The 25,241-nt window shown below is 41.3% G+C and overlaps 1 protein-coding gene across 1 annotated transcript in view; it reads left to right on the forward strand.

Annotated features, from left to right (window-relative positions):
- The window catches only part of MAN1A1 (mannosidase alpha class 1A member 1), a 285,232-nt gene that overhangs the window by 163,038 nt on the left and 96,953 nt on the right, over nt 1-25,241 (forward strand). The window contains exon 11 of the mRNA XM_039914596.1: nt 13,476-13,570. Within this exon, the coding sequence (XP_039770530.1) occupies nt 13,476-13,570 (95 nt within the window). The remainder of the gene's footprint in view (nt 1-13,475; nt 13,571-25,241) is intronic.

Consider the following 25,241-nt stretch of genomic DNA (forward strand, 5'->3'; position numbering starts at 1 on the left):
GGCTTATTGGTGGAGACTGGCTTTTCTAGAGGGCTTTGTAGATAAGTGGAGCCATTTTCTGGTGGATTTGGAGACAGAGGTGGGGATTTCCAAGCCAAGGGAACAGAAAAAGTGAGGGTTGAGAGGCAGGAGTGATGAGAGTGAAGTGGTCCAATTAGAAAGTGAGCTTGTGAGGAACGAAGTACACAAGGAGAAGAGACACGGTTAACAAGAACTGATATATAAAGTGGAGAGAACTGGTGGAGAGCCTTCAGTCGAACTCAGTAAAAACAGATATCAAAAAATTAATTAAATGTTCAATGCCTTAAGCAGAATTTTAATTATGCAGTAGTCAAGAGTATTGTGCAATAGTAAAATATATCAAAATGTAGAGTTTGGCAGCATCGCTTCTTTGATGCTGAACCTGCAATTTCGTGACCAACTTCCCTTTTGCTATTAAGTCGATGTTAAAGAGCAAGTGGAAGAGCTGCCGCCTGCACAAATTGCATGTCATCGCTGCATAATTTCAGTCTTTATGCGCCTGCCACAGAGGTTTAGGAGTTTATTTCACTGTTAAGTCATGGCTCTAAGTCACATAATGGCATTAGAATGAAAAGATATAGCCAAGTTTATGAGGCCAAGAATGAACCTCCTGTGAGTACTTTATACTGCATCGAGAATCTAATTAGTGATTCACAACACAGCACTTATTAGTTCTTTTTTTTTTCTTTTCACACCGACAGTCTGCTGCAAATCAGCCCTCAACAGTATCCAATTTGAAAGGACAGTTTATATGCTAAGTGGGACTCTTTGTTTATACATCGCGGCTCACAAGTTGCAGAATAAAGTAACTCTTGTAAGTTACTCAGTTCTAGCTTTGGACTGGGTACACAAGGTTAAATAAAAAGCAGATGCTGTGGCTTAACTGAAGAGTTGGGTTAATACATTCTCTACATTGCCAGAGCATTAGGAGCATTTTGTAAACAGCTGCTTTTTTCTAAAAGAGGAAAGAAAGCTTTTAAGACGGGATCCAGCTCTTGACTCTGCCTTGAGAAATCTAAATCCCAACTGTCTATTTGCAGTATTCTCAAGATTTGGATAATGTCTTAAAAAGTTTTCTTTTGTTTCAGCGTATCCACTTTATAAAATGACAATAAAACCCATTTAAGATTTAAGTTTCTCTTTTTTTTTATAACACCGGGGGGAAAGGAGAGAAAATTATGAAGCAGCATGGGCAAGTTGAAAGCCCGCCCCCATTCAGAGCCCTACTGAAGACTCACCTCCACCAGGAGACCTTCCCAGCCTTAGCCCCCTTTTTCCTCAGCTCCCCGTACCCATCACCCCGACTCACTCCCTTTGCTCTACCCCTCCCCCCCCAACAGCACTATGTATATATGTACATATCTATAATTCTATTTATATTTATGCTTGTTTACTTCTGTTGATATATATATGCCTATAATTCTATTTATATTGATGCTACTGATGCCTGTTAACTTGTTTTGATGGCTGTCTCTCCCCTTCTAGACTTTGAGCCCATTGTGGGAAGGGATTTCACTCTTTGTTGCTGAATTGTACTTTCCAAGCGCTTAGTACAGTGTTCTGCATACAGTATGCACTCGATAAACATGAATGAATGAATGAATGAATGAGCACATGCCAGAGAGTCAGAGGACCTGGGTTCTAATATCAGCTCTACCTCTTGAGTCCATCAATCAATGGTCAGTCAGTCAATCATATTTATTAAGCACTTACTGTGTGCAGAGGACTGTACTAAGCGCTTGGGAGATCACAATATAACAGCATAACAGACACATTCTGTGCATTCAGTGCTTACATAACCTGCTGTGCGACCTTGGGCAAGGCCCTTAACTTTTCTGTGCCTTAGTTTCTGCATTTAGAAGATGGGAATTAAATACCTGTTCTCCCTCAACCAACCAGTCAGTCAGCAGTATTTATTGAGTACTTACTCAAGCCCTTTTCCAAGCACTTGGAAGAGTACAATGCACCAGAATTGGTAGACACATTCCCTGCCCATGAGGAGCTTACATTTTAGTGGAGGAAACGACTGAGCCTCATGTGATTCAGGGACCTGACTAGCTTGTATCTACCCCAGCATTTAGTACAATTCTTAGCACATACCAAGAGCTTAACTATCATTATTATTATTATTGTTATTATCATCAGTCAGTCATATTTAATGAGTGCTTACTGTGTGCTGAACACTGTTCTATATGCTTGGGGGAGTACAATATAAATATATAACAGAAACATTCCCTGCCCACAATGAGCTTAGAGTCTAAAGGGGGAGACAGACATTAATATAAATAAATAAAATTACAGATATGTACCTAAGTGTGGGGCTGGGATGGACGATGAATAAAGGGAGATACTGGCAATCCAGAAAGGTTGAAACTTATCTTATGGAAAAACTTTCTAAAGGAGAATTTCTTAGACAGATTTTAGGCTCCGCCCCTTGTCTGCTGCGTGACCTTGGGCAAGTCATTTTGCTTCTCTGGGCCTCAGTTACCTCATCTGTAAAATGGGGATTGAGAATATGAGCCATCTCAATTTGCTTGTATCCACCCCAGTGCTTAGTACAGCGTCTGGCACATAGTAAGCGCTTAAGCAACACAATTATCAATATTATTATTAGAATAGAAACTTACTGGCCAAAGACCACATATTTAACTCTTAATATTCTCACAAACCCTTAATCCATAATTTTCAAAGTTCACTACATTTTTATCCTTTCTGATGATTTGATTCACTGTGTTAATCTGTTTTGACTGTTATGTCTACATTATCAATTATTGGGGTTTGTGCAGTTGTCTGTAAATCTACAGGTACCCAAGTTTGTGTGTTTATGTGCCACGTGACTGGGTGAGGAAACCTGGGGTAGGGCAGTTGAGTGCTGGCTTCCTTTCACTTCACCAAGGAAACTCCCTCCACCAAAGAAACATTTACTTCTAGTAAATGAATAAAAAACCCTCTTGTGATGAGCTGGTTCCTTAGCAGTTGAGTACCTCATACCATAAACACGCAGCTGACAAGAACCCTTCAAATTCTGGCCAGAAGTTTTCCCACATTGTCATCCCCTGTCACTCCTCCCATTCCTGGCTTCTTCCCCATAACTGCCTCCGCCTCTCACTTGCTTCCTCTTATTACTCTTAGAATTGAGAGATTAATACCATTACTATGCCAAGCTCTGTCCTAAATTCTGGGATAGGTACCATAAAAGTAGATCTGATTTGGTCCCTGTCCCCTATGAGGATCACAGTCCAGAGGGGTTGGGAGAACAAGTATTTTATCCTCACTCCTTCTATAAGGAAATGGGGCATTGTCATGACTCGCGCAATGTCACACAACAGGCAATTAGCAGAGCTGGGATTAGAGCCCAGGTTTTTGGCTGTCAGGCCCATGTTCTTTCCACTAGGCCACACTGCTTCTTTAAGGCAATACAACTGACTTTCTGCTCACAAGTTCTACCTCCTGCCATAGTGAGTAAGCACCATAATAATTGTGATATTTGTTAATTGCTTACTGTGTGCCACGTACTGTACAATCAAATTGGTTTAGACACAGTCCCTATCCCACATGGGGTTCTCAGGCTTAACTGCCATGTTACAGGTGAGGGAACTGAGGCACAAAGAAGTGAAGTGATCTGTCCAAGGGCACACAGCTGATAAGTGAAAGAGCCAGGATTAGATCTCAGGTCTTTCTGACTCCCAGGCCTGGGCTCTATCTATTAGGCCACACTGCTAGTGGGGGCTTAGCTCTGGGGAGTTACCATAGAACTAAGTAAATATTTGTCAAATGAGACTTGAAACACTCAGTTGTGCCACAAAAGGAAATTCAAAGAGAATTGCAGAAACTCTCTGGGCAGAGCTCTGAGCACTGGTGCGGAAGAGGACAGTTGCAGCCAACTGTAGTCTGTTTGCTTGCTTGTTTTTGTTTATATTTTCAATCACACTCGGTAATCACTTCCTGTGTGCCATGCTTTGTACTAAGCACTGAGGTAGATACAAAATGATCAAGTTGGCTCAGACCCTGCCCCATGGCCTAGTGGATAGAGCCCAGGCCTGGGAGACAGAAAGACCTGAGATCTAATCCTGGCTCTTTCACTTATCAGCTGTGTGCCCTTGGGTAGATCACTTCATTTCTTTGTGCCTCAGTTACCTCACCTGTAAAATGGCAGTTAAGCCTGAGAACCCGATGTGGGTTAGGGACTGTGTCCAACCTCATTAGTTTATATCTGCCCCAATGCTTATAATGGTGCTTGATGCATGGAAACCACATAAAAAATACTATTATTATTATTAAATTGGAGGCCGTGTGAATAGAGTGGGACATTCTCTGGCTGTTTACTGTTTTGTAGTCCTTCCCTTATAATCTCTACATTTTAGGTTGTTCCTCGCTAAGAGTGAGATGAACTGTAGGGCTTTTTGTTTTGTTTCTTGTGAGATGGTGTTTTGAAAAAAGTTGATTTTTGAGTACTGGGGTCAATGAGTGGGAAAGTACTCAATAGTATTTTGAAAAGCAGTACCATTTTCATTTTTTGACCTGTCTTCAAAACCCAGCCATTAAAAGTAGAAAAATGTTAGTCTTGCCAGTTTTCTTTAAAGTTTGGGGAATAACTTTTGAAAAATATTAGTCATTAAGGAAATAGGATAGTCATGCCAAATATGCCCCGGGCATATTTTTAAATTTGATATTCAGTGGTAAGCAAATAGTTATTTGGTTTTAACATGGCCACGAAGAATAAGTGTGATTGATACATCTTTTCATAGTTTTGTATATTTGGCTAAGAAAGAGGAAATATCTTCCCAGTCCCATTGTTTGTTTGATTTTTCTGTCATAGAAAATAGTGTTGAACTGTGTGTCATATTGATAGCCTAAGCCTTCTTAACAATAAAAGGGGCTGGTTCATTGCTCTGCTGTTTTTTTGCTCTGCAAAAGAGCGAAATTCTCAGCTATTGAAAACAGAGGCCATGTTCATGAGACATTGTGACAGTTGAATAATATTTTTAATGTTCTTATTTCAAAATGGAAAATAAGCCAAATTCTGCAGGGCCATTAACACTTACGATTAGGAATCAGCGTCCAAAAATGCATGTGTTAGCTTTCTAACGTTAATGATTTTTTTTTCTGATTTACAAATCATTTCATGTAAATCTATATTGCAAGTTTTCATGCCTTTTATAAAATTCAGGAGTAACCATTATCTCATCTCAGCAAGAAATCAATAAACAAACTAATTTAGAATTAATGGAACCACAGATTCAGAGAATTGAGCAACCCAGCAGATAAAACAGTTGAACAGATACAGGAATAGAGGCCTAATCAGAGACTAAGAAAACACAGATATGTTGTATTTTATCCCAGGCTTTTCATATTCTGAAGATATGGAGACACTATAACTAGGCTTACAATTCTTTGTGCTGAGAGAAAGAGAAAAGAATGCTATCTTGTGCATATGGACAAAAGTTGTATTCTTTTGGTGTTTCACATACTGACTTTCCTCTTAGTCTGGCCCAACATTCAGTTAATAATCTGTGGATATACTGTGTTCCTACATTTATTTTCTTTAATCCCCTCTATTTTCCACCCTTTTTGCTTTCTTGGCCCAAAGTAATGGACACGTGATGTAAGGGGTTTTTATTCTGTTGAAGTCGCTTGAGATTTCTAAGTGAAAAATACATTTTCCCAGCAACATTTTGAATAACCAATAGTCCACCTACACCTATTTAAAAAGGTTCCTTAATCTGTAAAATAGGAGTGATAATACTTGCTTCTCCCTAACTCACAGGGACATGGGGAGGGCACCTTGTCTGCTGTGTGACCTTGGGCAAGTCACTTGCCCTGTGCCTCAGTTACCTCTTCTGTAAATTGAGTATTAAGGCTGTGAGCACCACGTGGTACATGAACTCTGTCCAACCTGATTAGGTTGTACCTACTCCAACACTTAGCACAGTGCCTGGCACATAGCACTGTCTTGATGTGCACATATAGTGGGCTGGATTGTCTGTCACCCAGAGGGTCATTTGTCCATACCGGCCTGCAGTTAAGATTTCAACAATAGTAGCTCTATTTTTGAACAAGAATGGGGGTGTATATAAGCATTAAAAGAAAGACATTTAGCTTATGTTTAGTTGAAGTTGCTAATTAGCTCATTCCTTTGCAAAACTGTCTAGAGTGAATGTACTTTACAAAAATTAAATGCACCAGTGACCTTTTGTGCTTCAAAGATGATATAATTGCCATTGGGGTTTTATCAATCACTCAGCCATATTTATTGAGCACTTGCTGTGTGCAGAGCACCATACTAAGCACTTGGAAGAGAACAGTATAACAGAATTGATAGACACATTCTCTGCCTGCAAGGAGCTTTCAATCTAGAGGGTCAGACACTGATATAAATACATGAATTATGAATATGTGCAAAAGTGCTGTGGGACTGCAAGTGAGGTGAATAAAGTGTGCAAATCCAAGTGCAACCCCAGTAATCAATCCAGTAGTCCAAATAATAATCCAAGATCCAATAGTCAACCGAGGGCGATAGTCTTTAATAGACTGTTGAATAGTATGTTAAGGTCGTAAAACAGAACGAAGCCAGGTCAGGATTCCTAACCTGCTTATCAGATCCCTATAATGGAGAAAATGAGGCAGAGCCTAATAGTTATCCTAAGCAGAATTTATTGCTGTTTGTCTTAAGGTAAATACAATGTTTGTGCTCTTCCTTCACGTGTGAAGCTAGGATGCTGAACCAAATGTATATAAAGAAATTCTGTTTTGAAGTTGAGCTGGCCTTGACTGGTAGAGGAAACTCTCTCCCATCACCCACCGCTCTCTACTAACGCTCATAGAAATAAAATTGTCTCTGAGGTACCCACTTGAATATGACATCGTGAAGTTTTCTGTGGCATATTATATTAGCTTAGCTCACCCCCATTGTTCTCTAGCTATATACCATCATATGCCATGTGTTGGCCTATTTAGATTTGTTGTTTTTTCAGAACAGGTGGAGAAAGCAATGCTGTTTGAATCCTTTATTTGGCTGTAGTAACATGGAGGTGGGAACTAGACAGTTTCTCAAAGGCCACTTTTGTTTTTATGGTATTTGTTAAGCGCTTACTATGTACCGGGTTCTGTACTAAATGCTGGAGTAGGTACACATTAATTAAGTTAGAAACAGTTCATGTCCCACATGGGGTTCACAGGCGTAATCCCCATTTTACAGATGAGGTAACCGTGGCCCAGAGAAATGAAGTGACTTGCACAAGGCCACACAGCAGACAAGTGACTGAGCCAGGATTAGAACTAGGATACTTGTTAAGCGCTTACCATGTGCCAGGCACTCTTCTAAGTGCTGGGGTAGATACAGGATAAGCAGGTTGAACATAATCCCTGTTCCACATAGGGCTCAGAGTCTTAATTCCCATTTTTCTGATGAGGGAACAGAGGCATAGAGAAGTTAAGTGACTTGCCTAAGGTCACACAGCCAACAAGTGGAGAAGCAGCGTGGCTCAGCGGAAAGAGCCCGGGCTTTGGAGTCAGAGGACATGAGTTCGAATCCCAGCTCTGCCACTTGTCAGCTGTGTGACTGTGGGTGAGTCACTTAACTTCTCTGGGCCTCAGTTACGTCATCTGCAAAATGGGGATTAAGACTGTGAGCCCCACGTGGGACAACCTGATTCCCCTGTGTCTCCCCCAGCGCTTAGAACAGTGCTCTGCACATAGTAAGCGCTTAACAAATACCAACATTATTAACAAGTGGCAGAACCTAGGTCCTTCTGATTCCCAGAGTGGGGTTCTATCCACTAGTCCACTCTCCTCACTGGAAACTCTCCTCAGGCTATTGACCATTGTCCATTGCCGAAGGTAAGCTTAAAGAGGGAGAGAATAGTAAAATCGAGCCGCTTTTGTAGCGTGCCCAGGACCAGAGCCAACTGATAATATAGGGTAAGTTAGGAAACCAGTGCCTCTGGTTTCATAAGTATTGCTTTGCATGATAGCAATGAGGGGAGGGGTTTATATGCTGATTACTGATAGAGTAATGAGATTTCTGTTGGCTTTGGTATGAGCAGTTTGGGTCTTTGGGCGCACGCTGATCATCTCACTGCTTACGTCCACAGAATGAAAAGATTTCTGTTTGGTGCTTTAGAAAAACAAATAGATCATTTGGGTTCATTTCTCCTTTCCTCACTGCCTCCATTAGCATTCAAATATTCTTTCCCTAGCCTACTGGGAACTCCAATCAGGTGTGGCGAAGAAAGCAATACATCTTGTTTAGTGCCAGGCCTAGTCTTGTCAGTAAGGATAAAGTGAAAGGTAAATATGATTTTATTTGTTAGATGTGAAATAGTGAAGAAAGAGAGTTTGAAAAATATCATTAGATAATATTCAAAACTCTCCATTAAAGGATGTTCTTTAAGATATACTCTTAAGTAATTTGTTACTTTGATTCACCAGGTACTTTAGGACCAAAAGCATTTAGCTAAAAAAACTTGCCAAAGGATTTTTTATAGACATGCCTTAAATTTAAAAATACTTTTCCAGTAGTAATTCACTCTTATATTGCTGCATCTCCCTAGAAGACAGAGCTATAATATATTCTTAGGTAATTAGAAAATTACATTGCTTCACTAACAGTGATGATTCTGAAAATTACATTCCATGTGTTGGTGCCAGTTTTTCATCCCCACATTCTGAACCAGAAGTTCCCCATGAAACCTGGGAGTTGGGCCTAAGAGAGAGTGAAGGAAAAACTATTTTTATTTCTGGTTTAATAAACAGACGTATAAAGGGATGCCACCTGGCCTAGTGGTAAGATCATAGACCTGGGAGTTAGAAGACAGAGAGAGAAAGAGACAGACTCTAATTCTAATCCCCACTCTGCCACTTGTCTGCTGTGTGACCATAGAGAATTCACTTAACCTGTCCGTGTCTCAGTGTCCTCATCTGTAAAAATGAAAATTAAAATATCTGGTTTCTCTCCATTTTAGACTGTGATCCCTGTGTGCAACAGGGACCATATCTGCTCTGAATATTTTGTATCTATCCCAGTACTTAGCACATGGCTTGGCACAGAGTAAGCCCTTCTATGTCACCATGATTATTTTAATTAAATCATTCTTTCATGATCCTTCAGATTGGAAGTGGTTGAACAAAAGAATACTCTAAGGGAAGCAGCATGATCTAGTGGATAGAGTCCGGGCCTGGTAGTCAGAAGGACCAGGGTTCTAAACACCGTTCTGCCTATAGTCTGCTGTGTGACCTTAGGCAAATCGCTTTACTTCTCCGTGTCTCTGTTGCCTCATCTGTAAAATGAGGATTAAGACTGTGACCCCCCCCAGTGTGGAACAGGGACTGTATACAACCCAATTACCTTGTATCTACCGCAGTGCTTAGTACAGTGCCTGGCACATAGTAAATCCTAATCGAATGCCACAAAAAAACCCCAAAAAACTTCTTAAACTATTGGTATTGCCTGTCTGAATAACATCCTGTTCAATTTTTGCTATTTTGGTTTCTCACTTTCTTTTTGTGTATCCACTTTCCTGATTCCTGTACTCCTTCCCACACCCCTCTTTCCTGTCCTGCTTTTTTTTTTATCATATCTCCCTCTCCTTTTTCTTTCCTTGTTTTTCTTCACATTCTGACGGCTTCTGCCACTTGTACTTCAGAGAGTTGGCATGGTTCTGGCATCTACAGAGTTGTGAAGCGGGTGACTGAACATCTGCATTTTACCCACCAAAGCAGCCTGCAACCATAATCCAACCCTGTAGCGGTGGACTCAGTGCACACACTTTTTCTTTTAAGAAAAAGAGACTTTTTAGCCTTGAGAATTGATGCTGAAGTTTTTTTAGGTTTGGCTAAGTTTAGCCCACTAGGATGTGGGAGAGAGAATGGTGTAGTTCCTTATCTTCCTGTATTCCCACCCAACCATTGCACTCTGAGGAACTTGGGAGATGCTCACCTCTCTGCTTGAGGGGAGATTTGTTTCTGAGTGAGTGGGATTGGTAGATGGGATGGCAGCCCAGATGCAGCCCAGACTGAGGATATTTGGTTTCCTGGAAAGAAACTCTAGAAATACGAGTCCTCTAGATTGTAAGCTCATTATGGGCAGAGAACATGTCCAATAAATCTGTTGTATTGTACTCTTCCAAGCACTTAGTACAGTGAACTGCAAATAGTGAGTGCTCAATAAATACCACTGATTGAAGGTCCTCACCTCAGCACATGCACTCATAAAAGTTTGAAAAATTTTGAACTAATGGACAGCCCTAAAAGTCAGACCCTATTTGGAAGCCAGCAGCCGGCCTCTTCTGGGACTAAGTAAGTCAGGAGCTACTTTGGGGGAAGAAGCAAAATTGATTTCTCTTTGTCCCACCTTCTCCCCAAACAGACATTGGCCATTAATGGAGCCATCTGGCAACCAAGAGAAATGGTCAGGGCACACAGGCAGAACTCTACCCTGAAAGGTTGTTGGATTGTTTGGACTTGAACTCTAATTTCCGATTCCCTAAATTATTCCATGGTATTTAATAAGCACTATCTGGGTGCAGAGCACTGGACTAAGCACTTGAGAGAGTATTATCATTATTGTATTTGTTTAATGCTTGCTATGTAACAAGCCCTGTTCTAAGCACAGAGGTAGATAGAAGTTAATCAAGTCAGACAGGGGTCCTGTCCCACATGGGGCTCACGGTGTAAGAGAATATAGTACAGTAGAGTTGGTGGACATAATCTATGCTCACAAAGAGTTTTCAGTGTAGATAGGCAGACAGACATTAAAATAAGTTTTAGGGGTTTGGGGAAATGGCAAGGTAGGAAGCATGTACATTAATGCTAGGGGACTGAAATTAGGATGGATATCAAATGCTTAAAGGGTAAAGATCCAACGCAAAAGCAACATAGCATAGTAAAAAGAGCACAGGCCTGGAATTCACATTCATTCATTTGTTCCATCATATTTATTGAGTGATTAATACTTAGTGCTGTGTGCGGAGCACTGTACTAAGCACTTGGAAAGTACAGTACAGCAATAAAGAGAGACAATCCCTGCCCACAACAGGCTTACAGTGTAGAGGTAGGGAAACAGACATCTAAACAAGTAAACAGGTATCAATATAAATAAACAGAATAATAGATATATAAACATTTATTCAATAGTATTTATTGAGCACTTACTATGTGCAGAGCACTGTACTAAGCACTTGGAATGTACAATTCGGCAACAGATACAGTCCCTGCGCAATGACAGGCTTTCAGTCTAATTGAGGGAGACGGACAAAAACAAGACAACATAATCACGATAAATAGAATCAAGAGGATAAATATATACATAAGTGCTATGGATCATGGGGGCAGGGAAGAGCAAAGGGAGCGAGTTGAGGTGATGTGGAAGGGAAGAGGAGCTGAGTCAAAGGGGACTTAGTCTGGGACCTGGGTTTTAATACCAAATCTGCCAATTGCTTGCTGTATGACCTAGGGCAAGTTACTCCACTTCCTGTGACTCAGTGACCTCATCTGTAAAATAGGAATTAAGCCCCATGTGTCCAACTTGGTAAACTTGTATCTATCCAGCACTTAGTACTTGATATGTACAGTCGATTAGACTGTAAGCCCATTAAAGGGCAGGGACTGTCTCTATCTGTTACCAATTTGTACATTCCTCTGCACATAGTAAGCACTCAATAAATACTATTGATTGAATATGTAGTAGTAGTAAGCGCTTAGCAAATGCTATAAAAAATAAGAAAAAGAAAGGAGAATGAGCGGGAAAATGAGGACCTAGAGAAGACCTCTTGAAAGATGTGATTTTAATAAGGCTTTGAAGCTGGGAGAGTGGTGGACTGACAGATATAAAGAGCGAGGGATTTCCAGACTATAGGGAGGACGTGGGCAAGAAGTTGGAGGGGAAATAGATGAGATTGAGGTACAGCGAGTAGTTTGGCATTAGAGAAACAAAGTGTGCAGGCTGAGTCATAGTAGAGCAGTGAAGAAAGGTAGAAGGGAGTGAGCTGATTGAGTGCCTTAAAACCAATTGTAAGGCGTTTCTGTTCGATACAGAGGTGGATGGGCAACCACTGGAGATTTTGGAGGAGGCAGGAGATGTGGACTCTGTGTTTTTATTTTTATTTTTTTAAGAAGAATGATCTGGGCTGCAGAGTGAAGAGTGGACTGGAGAGGAAAAACATGGCAAGGGGGTCAGCGAGGAGGTTGATGCTGTAGTAAAGGTGGAATGGGATAAGTGCTTGGATCAGTGTGATCACAATTGGGATAGAAAGATGCAGATTCTAGAGATGTCGTGAAGTTACCACAGTTTGGGTCGTTACGACAGTTTGGGTCCGGTGACAAATTGAATATGTGGGTTGAATGAAAAATGAGTCGAGTATTTTTTTTATGGTATTTGTTAAGCACTTACTGTGTGCCAGGTATTGTACTTAGCACTGGGGTAGATACAAACTAATTAGGTTGGACACAATCCCTACCCCACACAGGGCTCACAGTCTTAATCTTCATTTTACAGATGAGTTAACTGAAGCACAGAGAAGTGAAGTGACTTGCCCAAGGTCACACAGCAGTCAAGTGGTGGAGCTGGGATTAGAACCCAGCTTCTTCTGACTCCTAGGGCATGCTCTATCCTCTAGGCCAAGCTGCTTTTCCTTAGGCCATCAGAGGCTGATCTGAAAGTGCAGGATAAAACCTTGAAAGTGCAGCTGAAGATAATAATGTTGGTATTTGTTAAGCGCTTACTATGTGCCAAGCACAATTCTAAGTGCTGGGGTAGATAGAAGGTAATCAGGTTGTCCCACGTAAGGCTCACAGTTTTCATCACCATTTTACAGGTAAGGTAACTGAGGCACAGAGAAGTTAAGTGACTTACCCAAGGTCACACAGCTAACAAGCAGCAGAGCCGGGATTAGAACCCATGACCTCTAACTCTCAAGCCCAGGCTCTTGCCATTGAGCCATGCTGCTTCTCAAGGCTGATGATGGCCTTGAACCCACCCCTTCAACATAATGCAAGCACAGGTTCTGCATTCAGTAGATGATGGATAAATGCCATTGATTGATTTGGCTGTAAATGGTATTCATTAAGCTCTCATTCTGTGTCAAACATCGTTCTTAACACGGGGGTAGATACAAGTTAATCAGGTCGGACCCAGTCCTTGTCCCACATGGGGCTCACAGCCTAAGTAGGAGGTAGAATAGGTACTGAAACCCCAATTTTCAGTTGAGGAAACTGAGACCCAGAGAGGTTACACAGCAGATGATTGGCAGAGCCAGAATTAGAACCCTGGTCCTCTGACTCGCATGCTCATTCTCATTCCACTAGCCCCGCCATGCTGGTTGATTGGGGCCACTTATCAATTAATAGATTCCTGTATCTGTCAATAAATACAGGAATTATTTTTTTCAAAAAACTTATTTCTTGAACAATTATTACACTATTGTTCACTTTCTTAACTACTGTTTGCTTATTTTCAGATATTTCGGAGAAAAGCCGTGGAACTTGGAGAAAAGCTGCTACCTGCTTTTAATACTCCCACCGGAATACCGTGGGCATTGCTAAATATGAAAAGGTAAAGCCCTTAAATTTTATGGTTATAGTAGTGCTCACATGGATTATTATGGAGTTTGAAGCCCTCATTAAATGGAAAGATGGGAAATTAGGTGTCTTGGGTATTATCATATCCACACCTTTTTCTCTCTCCTTTATTTTTCATGTTTACCAAAGGTGGTGACTTTTGGGTGGACACATACTGTTTAATAGCTGTGCCACACTTTGAAATACTATACAAAGAAAAATTATTGATTATATTAAGGAGAAATCGATGCTTTACCGAGTAACTGATCATATTCAAGGCACATTTTTGAAAAGCTTGTAGCAAAGAAATAAAACTAGGCCAGAGTTGATGATAATTAATCACTGATTAATGTATATCTGATGTACACTGATTAGTGTATATCTGTCTCACAACTTCAAACATCTCTCACTTTTACCCCCTCCCACACCCCAACAATCAATCCATCATTAAGTCCTGCTCATTTTTCTACAACGTTATCTCTCTTGAGAGGCAGCATGGCCTAGTGGAAAGAGAATGGACCTGGGAGTGAGAGGACCTGGGTTCTAATCCTGATTCTGCCAAATGCTGTGTAACCTTGGGCAGCTCACCACTTCTCCATGCCTCATTTCTCCTGTTCTCACTCCTACTTAGACTGGATAGCCCCATGTGGGACAGAGACTCTGTCCAACCTAACAACCTATATTTACCCCAGTGCTTAGAACAGTGTTTGACACATAGTAAGCATTTAACGAATTCCATCAAAAATAAAATTTGTCTTATTTTCAGTTCCAACCTCCACATGGCTCTCTTCCCCCTGGTCCATTCTCATTTTCCTAGTTGGGTTGCCATCCTGTCTTCTCCTGGCCTCATCAGTTAACCCTATTAAATTATGTTGGGTGTCAACCTGGGAAGAGAATGATTTTCCGAAGGATTGGTCATAATAGTGATGGTATTTGTTAAGCACTTACTAAGTGCCAAACACTGTTCTAAGCTCTGATCATGGAAGTAGTGCTTGCAATATGTTTTATTAATGTCCCAAACAAAGGAATTTAATCTGTTGACCAAGTTTGCAGGTGTGACCCAATTCGGCAGGGCCCCTAATACTACGGAAAGTAAGAATAAAGTGAGAAAAAGCAAGACCTAGTGGAAAGAGCCGGAGCCTGGAAATCAAGGGACCTGGGATCTGATCCTGGCTCTGTCCCTTGTCTGCTGTGTAACCTTGGGCAAGTCACTTAACTTCTCTCGCCTTACCTTCCTCACCTGTGAAATGGGGATTCAGTCCTAGTCTCTCCTATTTAATAATGATAATAATGTTGGTATTTGTTAAGCACTTACTATGTACAGAACACTGTTCTAAGCGCTGGGGGAGATACAGGGTCATTAGGTTGTCCCACATGAGGCTCATAGTCTTCATCCCCATTTTACAGATGATGTAACTGAGGCCCAGAGAAGTTAAGTGACTTGCCCACAGTCACACAGCTGACAAGTGGCGGAGCCTGGATTCGAACCCATGACCTCTGACTTCCAAGCCCGGGTTTTTTCCACTGAGCCACGCTGCTTCTCTAGACTGTGAGACCGTTGTGGGACAGGGCCCATGCCCACCATGATAATCTTACATCTCCCCTAGCACTTAGCACAGTGTTTGGCACATAGTGCTCAACAAGTATTGTTAAAAAAAATTCAGTGACTTTGATAAATGAGAAAAAGGATTTTATAAAAATAGAGTCAACCACAAACTTTAATCCACTTTAAGGACAGAAAACCAACAGAAATCCAGGATAAGAAAACATTGGTCAAACTCCCTCCTTGATTTAACTCCCTCCTCACACCTCCTGTCCCCTCCTGCCTCCCCTACCTCTTGCCCCCAGTGATCTGGCTACCTACTTTACTAAGAAAATTGGAACTATCAGGCATGATTTCCCTAAAATCTCTGCTGCTCTTCTCCAATCCCTCCTTCCTCCTGCCCCTTCTTCAACTCTTCCATCTTTCCTAGCTGTATCTTCAGAAGAGATGTCCTACCTTCTCTCAAAATCCACCCCCTCTACCTGGGCATCCAACTTTATCCTTTTGCACCTTATCAAATCACTTGCCCCTCCTATCTTCCTTCCCTAACCTCCCTGTTCAACTGTTCATTCCTCATTGACTTCTTCCCCACTGGTTTCAAGCATGCTCATGTCTCCCCTATCCTTAAAAAAAAATCCCTTGACGCCCTGGATCCCTCCAGTTATAGCCTTATCTCCCTCTCGTCATTCCTCTACAGACTCCGTGAATGAGCTGTTTTCACCTGCTGTCTCAAGTGACTCTCCTCCAGTTTTCTGTGTGACCCCCTCCAGTCTGGCTCCTGTCCCCTTCACTTCACAGAAAACTCCCCTCTCAAAGGTCACAAATGATTTCTATCAAATCCAGTGGCCTCTACTCCATCTAATCCTCGACCTCTCAGTGATTTTCAACACTGTCACCCACATCCTTCTGTAAATATTATCCAACCTCGGCTTTACTGGCACTGTCCTCTCTTTGTTTTCCACCTACCTCTCTGACTGCTCGTTCTCAGTCTCTTTCATTGGCTCTTTGTCTGCCTCCCACCTCTCAACTATGGGAGTTCCTCAAAATTCAGTTCTGGGTCACCTATTCTCCTTCTGCACCCACTCCCTTAGAGAACTCGTTCCTTCCTATGGCTTCAACTACCAGCTCTATGCGGATGACACCCAAATCTACATCTCCGGCCCCGATCTCTCTCCCTCTCTGCAGTCTCGCATTTCCTCCCGCCTTCAGAACATCCCTACTTGGATGTCCTTCTGTCACCTCAAATGTAACTTGTCCAAAACAGAACTCCACATCTTCCCACCGAAACCCTATCATCCCCCTGACTTTCCCATTACTGCAGACAACACCACCATCCTTCCTGTTTCACAAGACCATAACCTTGGTGTTATCCTTGACTCCTGTCTCTCATTCAACTCACATATTCAGTCTAAACCTAAGTCATGTTGGTTCAGACCTCAACAACATTGCTGAAATCCACCCTTTCCTCTCCATCCAAGGTGCTACACATTAATTCAGGCACTTAATCCTGTATCCTATCCTACTCTGATTACTGTATCACCCTCCTTGCTGACCTCCCAAGCTTCTGTCTCTCCCCAATCCAGTGCATTGTTCACCCTGCTGCCCAGATCATTTTTCTACAAAAACATTCAGTCTATGTTTCCCCACTCCTCAAGAAACCTCCAGTGGTTGCCCATCCATCTCTGCCTCAAGCAAAAACTCTTTAACATGGACTTTAAAGCACTCAAAAACCTTGCCCACTCCTACCTCACTTCAATATTCTCTTACTACAGCCTAGCCTGTGCACTCTGCTCCTGTAATGCCAACGTACTCACCGTACCATATTCTGGTCTATTTCACCACCAACCTCTCACCCTCATCTGGTTTCTGGCCTGGAAAACCCTCCCTCTTCATATCCAACAGGCAGTAACTCTCTGCAGCACTTTCACAGAATGGTAGCCAAAGGGCTGATCAGTCAACCAGTGATATTCCCAGTGGGAAGCAGCGTGGCTCAGTGGAAAGAGCCAGGGCTTCGGAGTCAGGGGTCATGGGTTCGACTCCCGGCTCTGCTACTTGTCAGCTGTGTGACTGTGGGCAAGTCACAACTTCTCTGTGCCTCAGTTACCTCATCTGTAAAATGGGGATTAACTGTGAGCCTCTCGTGGGACAACCTGATTGCCCTGTATCTCCCCCAGCGCTTAGAACAGTGCTCTGCACATAGTAAGCGCTTAACAAATACCAACATTATTATTATTATTTATGGGTGCTTCCTCCTCTCACTAGCATCAAGCAATCAATCGTATTTATTGAACGTGTACTGTGTTCAGAGCACTGTACTAAGCACTTGGGAGAGTACAATATAACAACATAATAGACACAGTGTAAGCCCACAGTGAGCTTACAGTCTAGAGGGGGAGGGCCACTAATAATAATAATTGATAAAATTATGGTACTTGTTAAGTGCTTACTATGCAGTAGGAGGGTCTTTCTTTGGACTTGCTGGGTGGGAAGATGGGGACTGTTTTGAGCATATTCCTCTCATTTGATTGGTGCTAGGTTTAAAAATACAGTTAAAGCAAGGTATCAGGCAGATTGTAGTATAATCACTGATTTAGACAGTATTAAGGGTTACCAGGGTAGTATATCAGGTTTATATTGAGAGACATTCATTTTCCTCTATTTTATTTTTATTCCTCATCTGAAGCATTTATTTAACACTAACTTTCTATAAAATACAGTGTGCTTGGCTGTGTAGCTAATGTCAAAGAGTAGCTTGTCCTCCCTCCTACTCAGGCCATGAGCCCCATGTGGGAAAGGAACTGTGTCTAATCTGATTAATTTATGTTCATTCATTCAGTCGTATTTATTGAGCACTTTGTGCAGAGAACTGTACCTTAGTACACTTAGTACACTTGGGAGAGTACAGTATAACAATAAACAGACACATTCCCTGCCTACAACGAGCTTATATCTTCCCCAGTGCTTAGAACAGTGCTTGACATATAGTAAGTACTTAACATACCATATCAATTGGGTAGATTATAAACTGGTTGAGGGCAGGGAACATCTCTTACAACTCTGTTATACTTTACTCTCCCAAGCGCTTAGAACAGTCCTCTGCACACAGTATGTGCTCAATAAATATGAGTGCTTGATTGATTGAACAATTACCGTTTTTTATAGATTCACTTTTTGAAATACTTATTTTCTTCAATATGAATAAGCCAAAATTTGATGATTGTCTTTATTTCTATTGATATTGTTGGGTTTTTAATCTCTTCTTCATTTTGGAGATGAAAAACCACCATCGTAAATTGCAGTTAAGGGGTGTTATTTGTATCATTCTTGTAATTTAAACCAAGGCAAATTGGAATTTAACTTTGGTTTTTCTGTAAGAGTGCCGTTTCATTTTACAAATACTGAAGTTAGCTTGCTATTATTCTGTTGTTTTAAGCAGCGTATAGTTTGGTCTCACCCAATTATTAGTTTGTCTTTTCTTGATGTATGTTCTAGTTTTATCCACAGTCCATTTTGCCCTTCATTTCTCTTTTGGGATTTTTTTTTGAACAGTTTGTCACTGCCTGGTGTTTCTGTTGGTTTACTTGAATAGTCATGTACTTTAGTCGGTTCGCTATCAAGGAATGTGCCTGGAAGTGATTGATTTTCATTTCAAACACTGGTTAATCAGTAAGCTGATGTATTGTACAGAACTCCTTCAGAATGTTTTTAATTTCAAATTTGTGAAAGAAACCTTATTAACTAACTACACTAATTATGTAGCCTAAATTTAAACTACGTTATTACCTATTTCCGTGCTTTGGTCAATGCATTTTTATCATTCAATTCCAAACCATTTTTCACTTTGAAATGGGAACTTAATTGGTGTTGTTCAATGACCAGTGTTTTTCTTACACTCAGGCAGTCCAGTTCTGAGGCATTAAACTTGAACAGAGATTCATTCATTCATTCCATAGTATTTATTGAGTGCTTACTATGTGCAGAGCACTGTACTAAGCGCTTGGAATGTACAATTCGGCAATAGGTAGAGACAATCCCTGCCCAATGGCAGGCTCACTTCTTAGAAGAGCTGTATTGTGGTTACTTATTGGTTTGTATGTGATCCATTTGTAGACCTGAACCAGTAAAAGCAGCCCAGGTGTTCTCAGTATCTTTTTATACTACTTTCATTAGATTCTTGTAGCCTTCAATACTTGTTTTTCTAAGGTTACAAAGAAACTCATATCTGTGATAGTGTGGCAGTGTTTGAAAATGAACCAAATTTATTATATCATTTATGAGCATGCTACTTTGGAAAATATCAACTCAAGAAAATATTGAGATTTCAAGCATATAATAACTATAGAACTTGTTAAACGCTTATTATGTGTCAAGCACTATACTGAGCTCTGGGGTAGATGCAAGATAATTAGCTCCCACATAATAGTAATAATAACAATGATGGTATTTGTTAAGCACTTATTAAATGCTAAGCACTCTTATAAGCGCTGGGGTAGATACCAGGTTATCAGGTTGTCCCGTGTGGGGCTCACTGTCTCAATATCCATTTTACAGATAAGCTAACCGAAGCACAGAGAAGTTAAGTGACTTGCCCACAGTCACACAGTTGACAAGCGGCGGATCCGGGATTAGAACCCATGTGGGCTCAAAGGATAAATAGGAGGGAGAACAGGTATTGAATCCTCAATTTTCAGATGAGGGAACTAAGGCACAGAGAAGTTAAGCGAATGACTTGCACAAAGTCACACAGAAGACAATGTGATTAACTGGTATCTACCCCAGCACATAATGCAGTGTCCGGAACATAAGTGCTTAACAAACACCATAAAAGTGGCAGAGCTGGGTTTAGAACCCAGGTCCTCCGACTCCCTGGTCCGGGCTCTTTCCTTAGACCGTGCCGCTTATCTATAATAATTGTAGTATCTATTAGGTCTCACTATGGGCCAAGCACTATACTAAGCACTGGGGTAGATACAAAATAATCAGTTCCCCATTGGAGCTCATTTTCTAAATAGGAGGGAGAGCAGGTATTGAAACACCATTTTGCAGGTGAGGTAACAGGCACAGAGAAGTTAAGTGACTTTCCCAAACTCACACAGCAGGTAAGTGGCAGAGTCAAAATTAGAGCTCAGATCCCCTGACTCCCAGGGCCATGCTCTTGCAGTTTTCTTGAAGACTTCCACAGAAGAATTGCCTGAAAAAGTTTTTTAAGACTACTTTGATTAAAGCAAAAAGGGTAATACCAGAGCAAGCAATTGTCCTTTAAGGTGTTTTTTTTTTAAAATCATATTTAAATGTGTCAATTCAGCAGCTGCAAGCCTTTCCACAAATTGAGTATGTCACTGAAAGCCCTGAACTACCTCATCCAAACACTGGTAAAAGTACTGGAACATCATTTTCATGTGAGCCCTATGTGGGACACAGACTGCAGCTGACCAAATTATTTTATATCTACCCCAGTGCTTAGTTCAGTATTTGGAACGTAGTAAGCGCTTAACAAATAAAATACTTATTATCTCCCACCAAGAGACTTTAGATTCAGTTCAGGAGCCCAGCCAAGATTCCCTGGAGGCCTTTGGTTTTCCCAAACACAAATGACAAAAAGACATAGCACAGGCTACTATTGGGGGAGTATCCATCTGCCGACACCTGTATGCACACATCTGGACTCTGCCAATTTGCTGGTCATGACTCAATTGAGAGAATTTCTAACACTGGATAGTCGTGACAGTCCTGGAAATAGCATCAGTCAAACTCAGAGACAAGGTTAAAAAAAAAAAGATGAATATAAGCAATTATTTGGATATATGTTTTTCATTGACTGGAGAAAAGATCCAGATGATAATGTAAGGTCGAGATGAAATTCTGTATAGGATGCTGACATGTGCAGCTTGCATTCTCAATTTTGTCTAGCTAACAGAGTCAATCCTATGGTCACTTCATCACTTTGAGGGATGTCTGCAGTCTGAAAAGAAGGGCAGAAAGCCTAATGTCAGTGTCTTCCAGAAGAGGACTTTATGGAAAGGAGTCATTTGAGCAAGTTTGATCACCTTTGGCAAGTTGGGAGCTCATCAACTTGGATCAAAGTATTGGCAGGTTACCTACTAATTCAGGGGCATACCTCTTACCCTTCCTTTTTGGCTATCTAACCGTGAGGCAATCACAGATTGACTTTACCGGAAGCCCTTTTTCCCGTGCAAGAGAGTACAGACCATCCATTTTGGGGAATTAAGGAAAAGTGTTTTTTTGGGTTTTTTCCAGATATTTTTCAAAATATCCAGCAGAAGCAACAGCATTTATTGAGTACTTTGAACATGCCAAGCACAACAGCATTTATTCAGTGCTTTGAACATCCCAAGCACAATACCAAATGCTCATTGTTTACAGAGTAATAATAATAATAATGTTGGTATTTGTTAAGCGCTTACTATGTGCAGAGCACTGTTCTAAGCGCTGGGGTAGACACAGGGGAATCAGGTTGTCCCACGTGGGGCTCACAGTCTTAATCCCCATTTTACAGATGAGGGAACTGAGGCACAGAGAAGTTAAGTGACTTGCCCACAGTCACACAGCTGACAAATGGCAGAGCTGGGATTCGAACTCATGAGCCCTGACTCCAAAGCCCGTGCTCTTTCCACTGTGCCACGCTGCTTCTAGTAGTGTACTAGATGCTTAGGAAATATGTAAAGAGGTAAAAGATGTAATGCCTGCCCTCCAGAAGCATAGGTTCACAGGTTCTCAACCTAATAGTAGATTTCAGACACTGAAACCTGTTTATAGCAAGGGGGAAGTCGAAGGTGGTTTTCTGAAGGAAAACTTTCCCGAAAGTACTCCAGAAGGGTATGATAATATAGAGATATGTAGAGGTGGCTTACATGCACTTGCCTAGCAAAATAATCACCTGTTTCAATTGAGGAGATCACAATCTCAATTTTGCCTGGAACCATCAGTGGCCTGGTTGAGAAAGCAAGGAAATCCTATTTTCTTGGATACAGATGATATGGATGATTAGCTAAACAAAATGCAAATGAGTTATGACATTGGAGTAGATCAAACTGTCCCGTTTAGTCACTAGGGTAAGCAGTGTGGCCTACTGGAGAGTCAGAGGACCTGGGTTAGCTACTTGTCTGCTGTGTGATCTGGGACAAGTCACTTAACTTCTCTGTGCCTCAGTTATCTCATCTGCAGAATGGGAATTCAATATCTATTCTGGCTCCTACTTAGAATGTGAGCCCCATGAGGGACCTAATTATCTTGTATCTACATCAGCATTTAGTACAGGGCTTGGCACATAGTAAGTACTTAAACACTACCACATTATTATTTTAACCAGTGTGGAGTTTAAACTAAACCAGAAATGCCAAGATTAGGTAAATGCCCTTGCCCAATTGCTGGACTTTCTAGGGACCATTCTGGTCACACAAATTTTAAGGGCTGCCTTCCTTACAACAGGATAGAAGATAGCTGATTCACTGAAAGTACATTCTATTAAGGTTCCTGTTGGAAGAGTGTTTGTTTGATAATGGCAATGACTTTCAGTATTCTAAAGTTAGCTAAACTATACAAGAGAATTTTTTTTTTTTTAGCCAGAGATTTGTGGTTCTAAGGCACCAAGCCATTATTTGACTGCAAATCCATCATCTAGAAATCAAGGGGCTGTCCATTTTGAGATCTTTTGAGTCAGATAGATACAGCATGAGAAGCAGTGTGGCCTAGTGAATAAAGCACGGGCCTAGGAGTCAGAAGTACCTGGGTTCTAATTTCTGCTTCACCATGTTTCTGCTGTGTGACACAGGGCAAGTCACTTCACTGTTCTGTGCCTATTACCTCATCTGTAAAATGGAACTGTGAGCCCCATGTGGGACAATGACTGCACCCAACCTAAAATGGCTTGTATCTACCCCAGCGCTTAGTACAGTACCTGGTACATAGTAAGTGCTTAGTAAATACCATTAAAAAAAATTAGACACAAAGGATATCTAGAGTGTAGACTCATTTTGAGCAGGGAACATGTCTACCAACTCTATTATATTGTACTCTCCCAGGCACTCAGTACAGTGAGCTGCACACAGTAAGCTCTCAATAAATGCAATTAATGAAGTGATTGAAGAAGTTTCTTTTCTCAGGTTGGGGATTAATTGGCAAATCCAAAGTCCTTGATGGGAAACTCTTTATGTGGTTGTGTTTGAAATAAGAACTGTGGCCACAGCCGCATCTTACAGCCCTTTGGGATTGTCTGAAGCAGAAAACGTTCCTCATTTAAACAAATCAATCTTCTTAGGAATATACTACTGGAACAAACTCCAGGAATTCCTGTCAAGTGTCTGGTTCAGTGTAGAATTGGAGAGTGGAAAAAACAGGTCATTGATTTTTCTCTTCCTGGAATATAAGTGGCCAAGATCAACAGCGATAGCCTAAAGCAAAAATTCCTCACCATGGGTCTCAAGGAACTTTGTCAGCTGTTTCCCGTACCTATCCACTGTCTTCTCCCACACATCCCAGCTCTCACTCTTGGCTCTTCCCAAACAAACATATATGAACCTCGCTCGTAATTCCCCTGCCTCTGAACCACACTGCTCAAGCCTTTCTCTCCATCCTCCAAGGAGCTTCTAGAAAGTCACCACCTCCAAGAGACATCCCCTGCCTCATCATCCCCCTCCTTGGTCCTGCAACCCCATTAATAATAATAATAATAATAATAATAACAGTATTTGTTAAGCACTTACTATATGCCATGCACCGTTCTAAGCGCTGGGGTAGATACAAGATAATCGAGTTGGACACAGTCCCTGTCCCACATAGAGGTCACAGTCTTAATTCCCATTTTACAGATGAGGGAACCGAGGCACAGAGAAGTTAAGTGACTTGCTCAAGGTCACACAGCAGACAAGTGGCAGAGCCGAGATGAGAACCCATGACCTTCTGACTCCCAGGTCCATGCTCTATCCACTAGGCCATACATGCTGCTTCTTTACCACTTCGGCATGTGTAGAGCTGTTCATTTAATCCTTATTTGCTTAAAATGTGTGAGGCACTGTATTAAATGTTTGTGGAAGCAATACCTTGAGATTAATTCAGACAGGGCCACTGGTCCATGGGGAGCTCACAATCAAAAAGTCAGAGAACAGGCGAGGGGAAAAAATAGGCAAAAACAATCCATCACCCCACAACAGAGACACCTCTGGTAAAAGATTACACTTTTCCTCAAAGCTCGAGTCCAGGCTGCCCTGTGGCCTACATCACAACTTCGCCAGCAGAAGTTGGGAAAAATTGCTTGCCTCGCGTGATATTGTGGGAAAGGGGTAAGGAGGCTCTCACGATGCCAAATGGGAGCCCCTGGCCTAATAAATCAATTTAGATTTTGTATATTTGGAAATTAGTGTCAACATAACCCCCCCACCCCCATCTTTAGCTTGTATGCTCTTTGAGTGCAGGGACCATGCTTTTAGCCAGTTCCTCAAGCACCTGATGCTCTGCTCCGACACAGGCCATTCCTCAGTAATTGCTGTTGATGATGATGATCTCAACAGAGCTATTGATAGAAGGTACTGATAGAATTCCCTAGTTCATTTGGGGAATAATATATTACACTGGGGAAAAAGGACCATCATATGATTTATTCCAATGCAGAAACTCTAACTTTGACGACGTTGTAGTGGCCCCATAAACACCTAGAAAGGTATTTAAAAGAAGCAGAAAAAAATCAAAGTTGAAATTTAATCTTATTTTTCACTGAAAGAAATCAACAAGCTGGGTGTGTCAGAGACTGAATCGAAATCTTGATCACAGCCAAGAAGACTTCAAAAATAAACCAATTTTTTCAAGTGAGTCCCATGTTGGAATACCTAATTCTGTCAATTCCTAGTTTAGTTTGCTCAGTTGGATAGGACTACAAGTACCTAGGCTCAATGAATGCGACTGCCACAGCTGCATATCATATCTACAGTGAGGGTAAACCTATTGGTTTTTTTCTTTTTCGATCTGAAGATTTCTTAGAAGGAACTTCAAAATTATTCCTTCCATTGGAGCTTCTTCTAACCCATGAGACAGAAACTTAGTATTGGCCAAGTTAACAGAATCACTGTTCCAATCCTTGAGTATAAGTCAAAACTCTCCTCTTTTGATA

The sequence above is a fragment of the Ornithorhynchus anatinus genome, chromosome 2 (genome assembly GCF_004115215.2).
Source record: "Ornithorhynchus anatinus isolate Pmale09 chromosome 2, mOrnAna1.pri.v4, whole genome shotgun sequence".
Lineage (NCBI taxonomy): Eukaryota > Metazoa > Chordata > Mammalia > Monotremata > Ornithorhynchidae > Ornithorhynchus > Ornithorhynchus anatinus.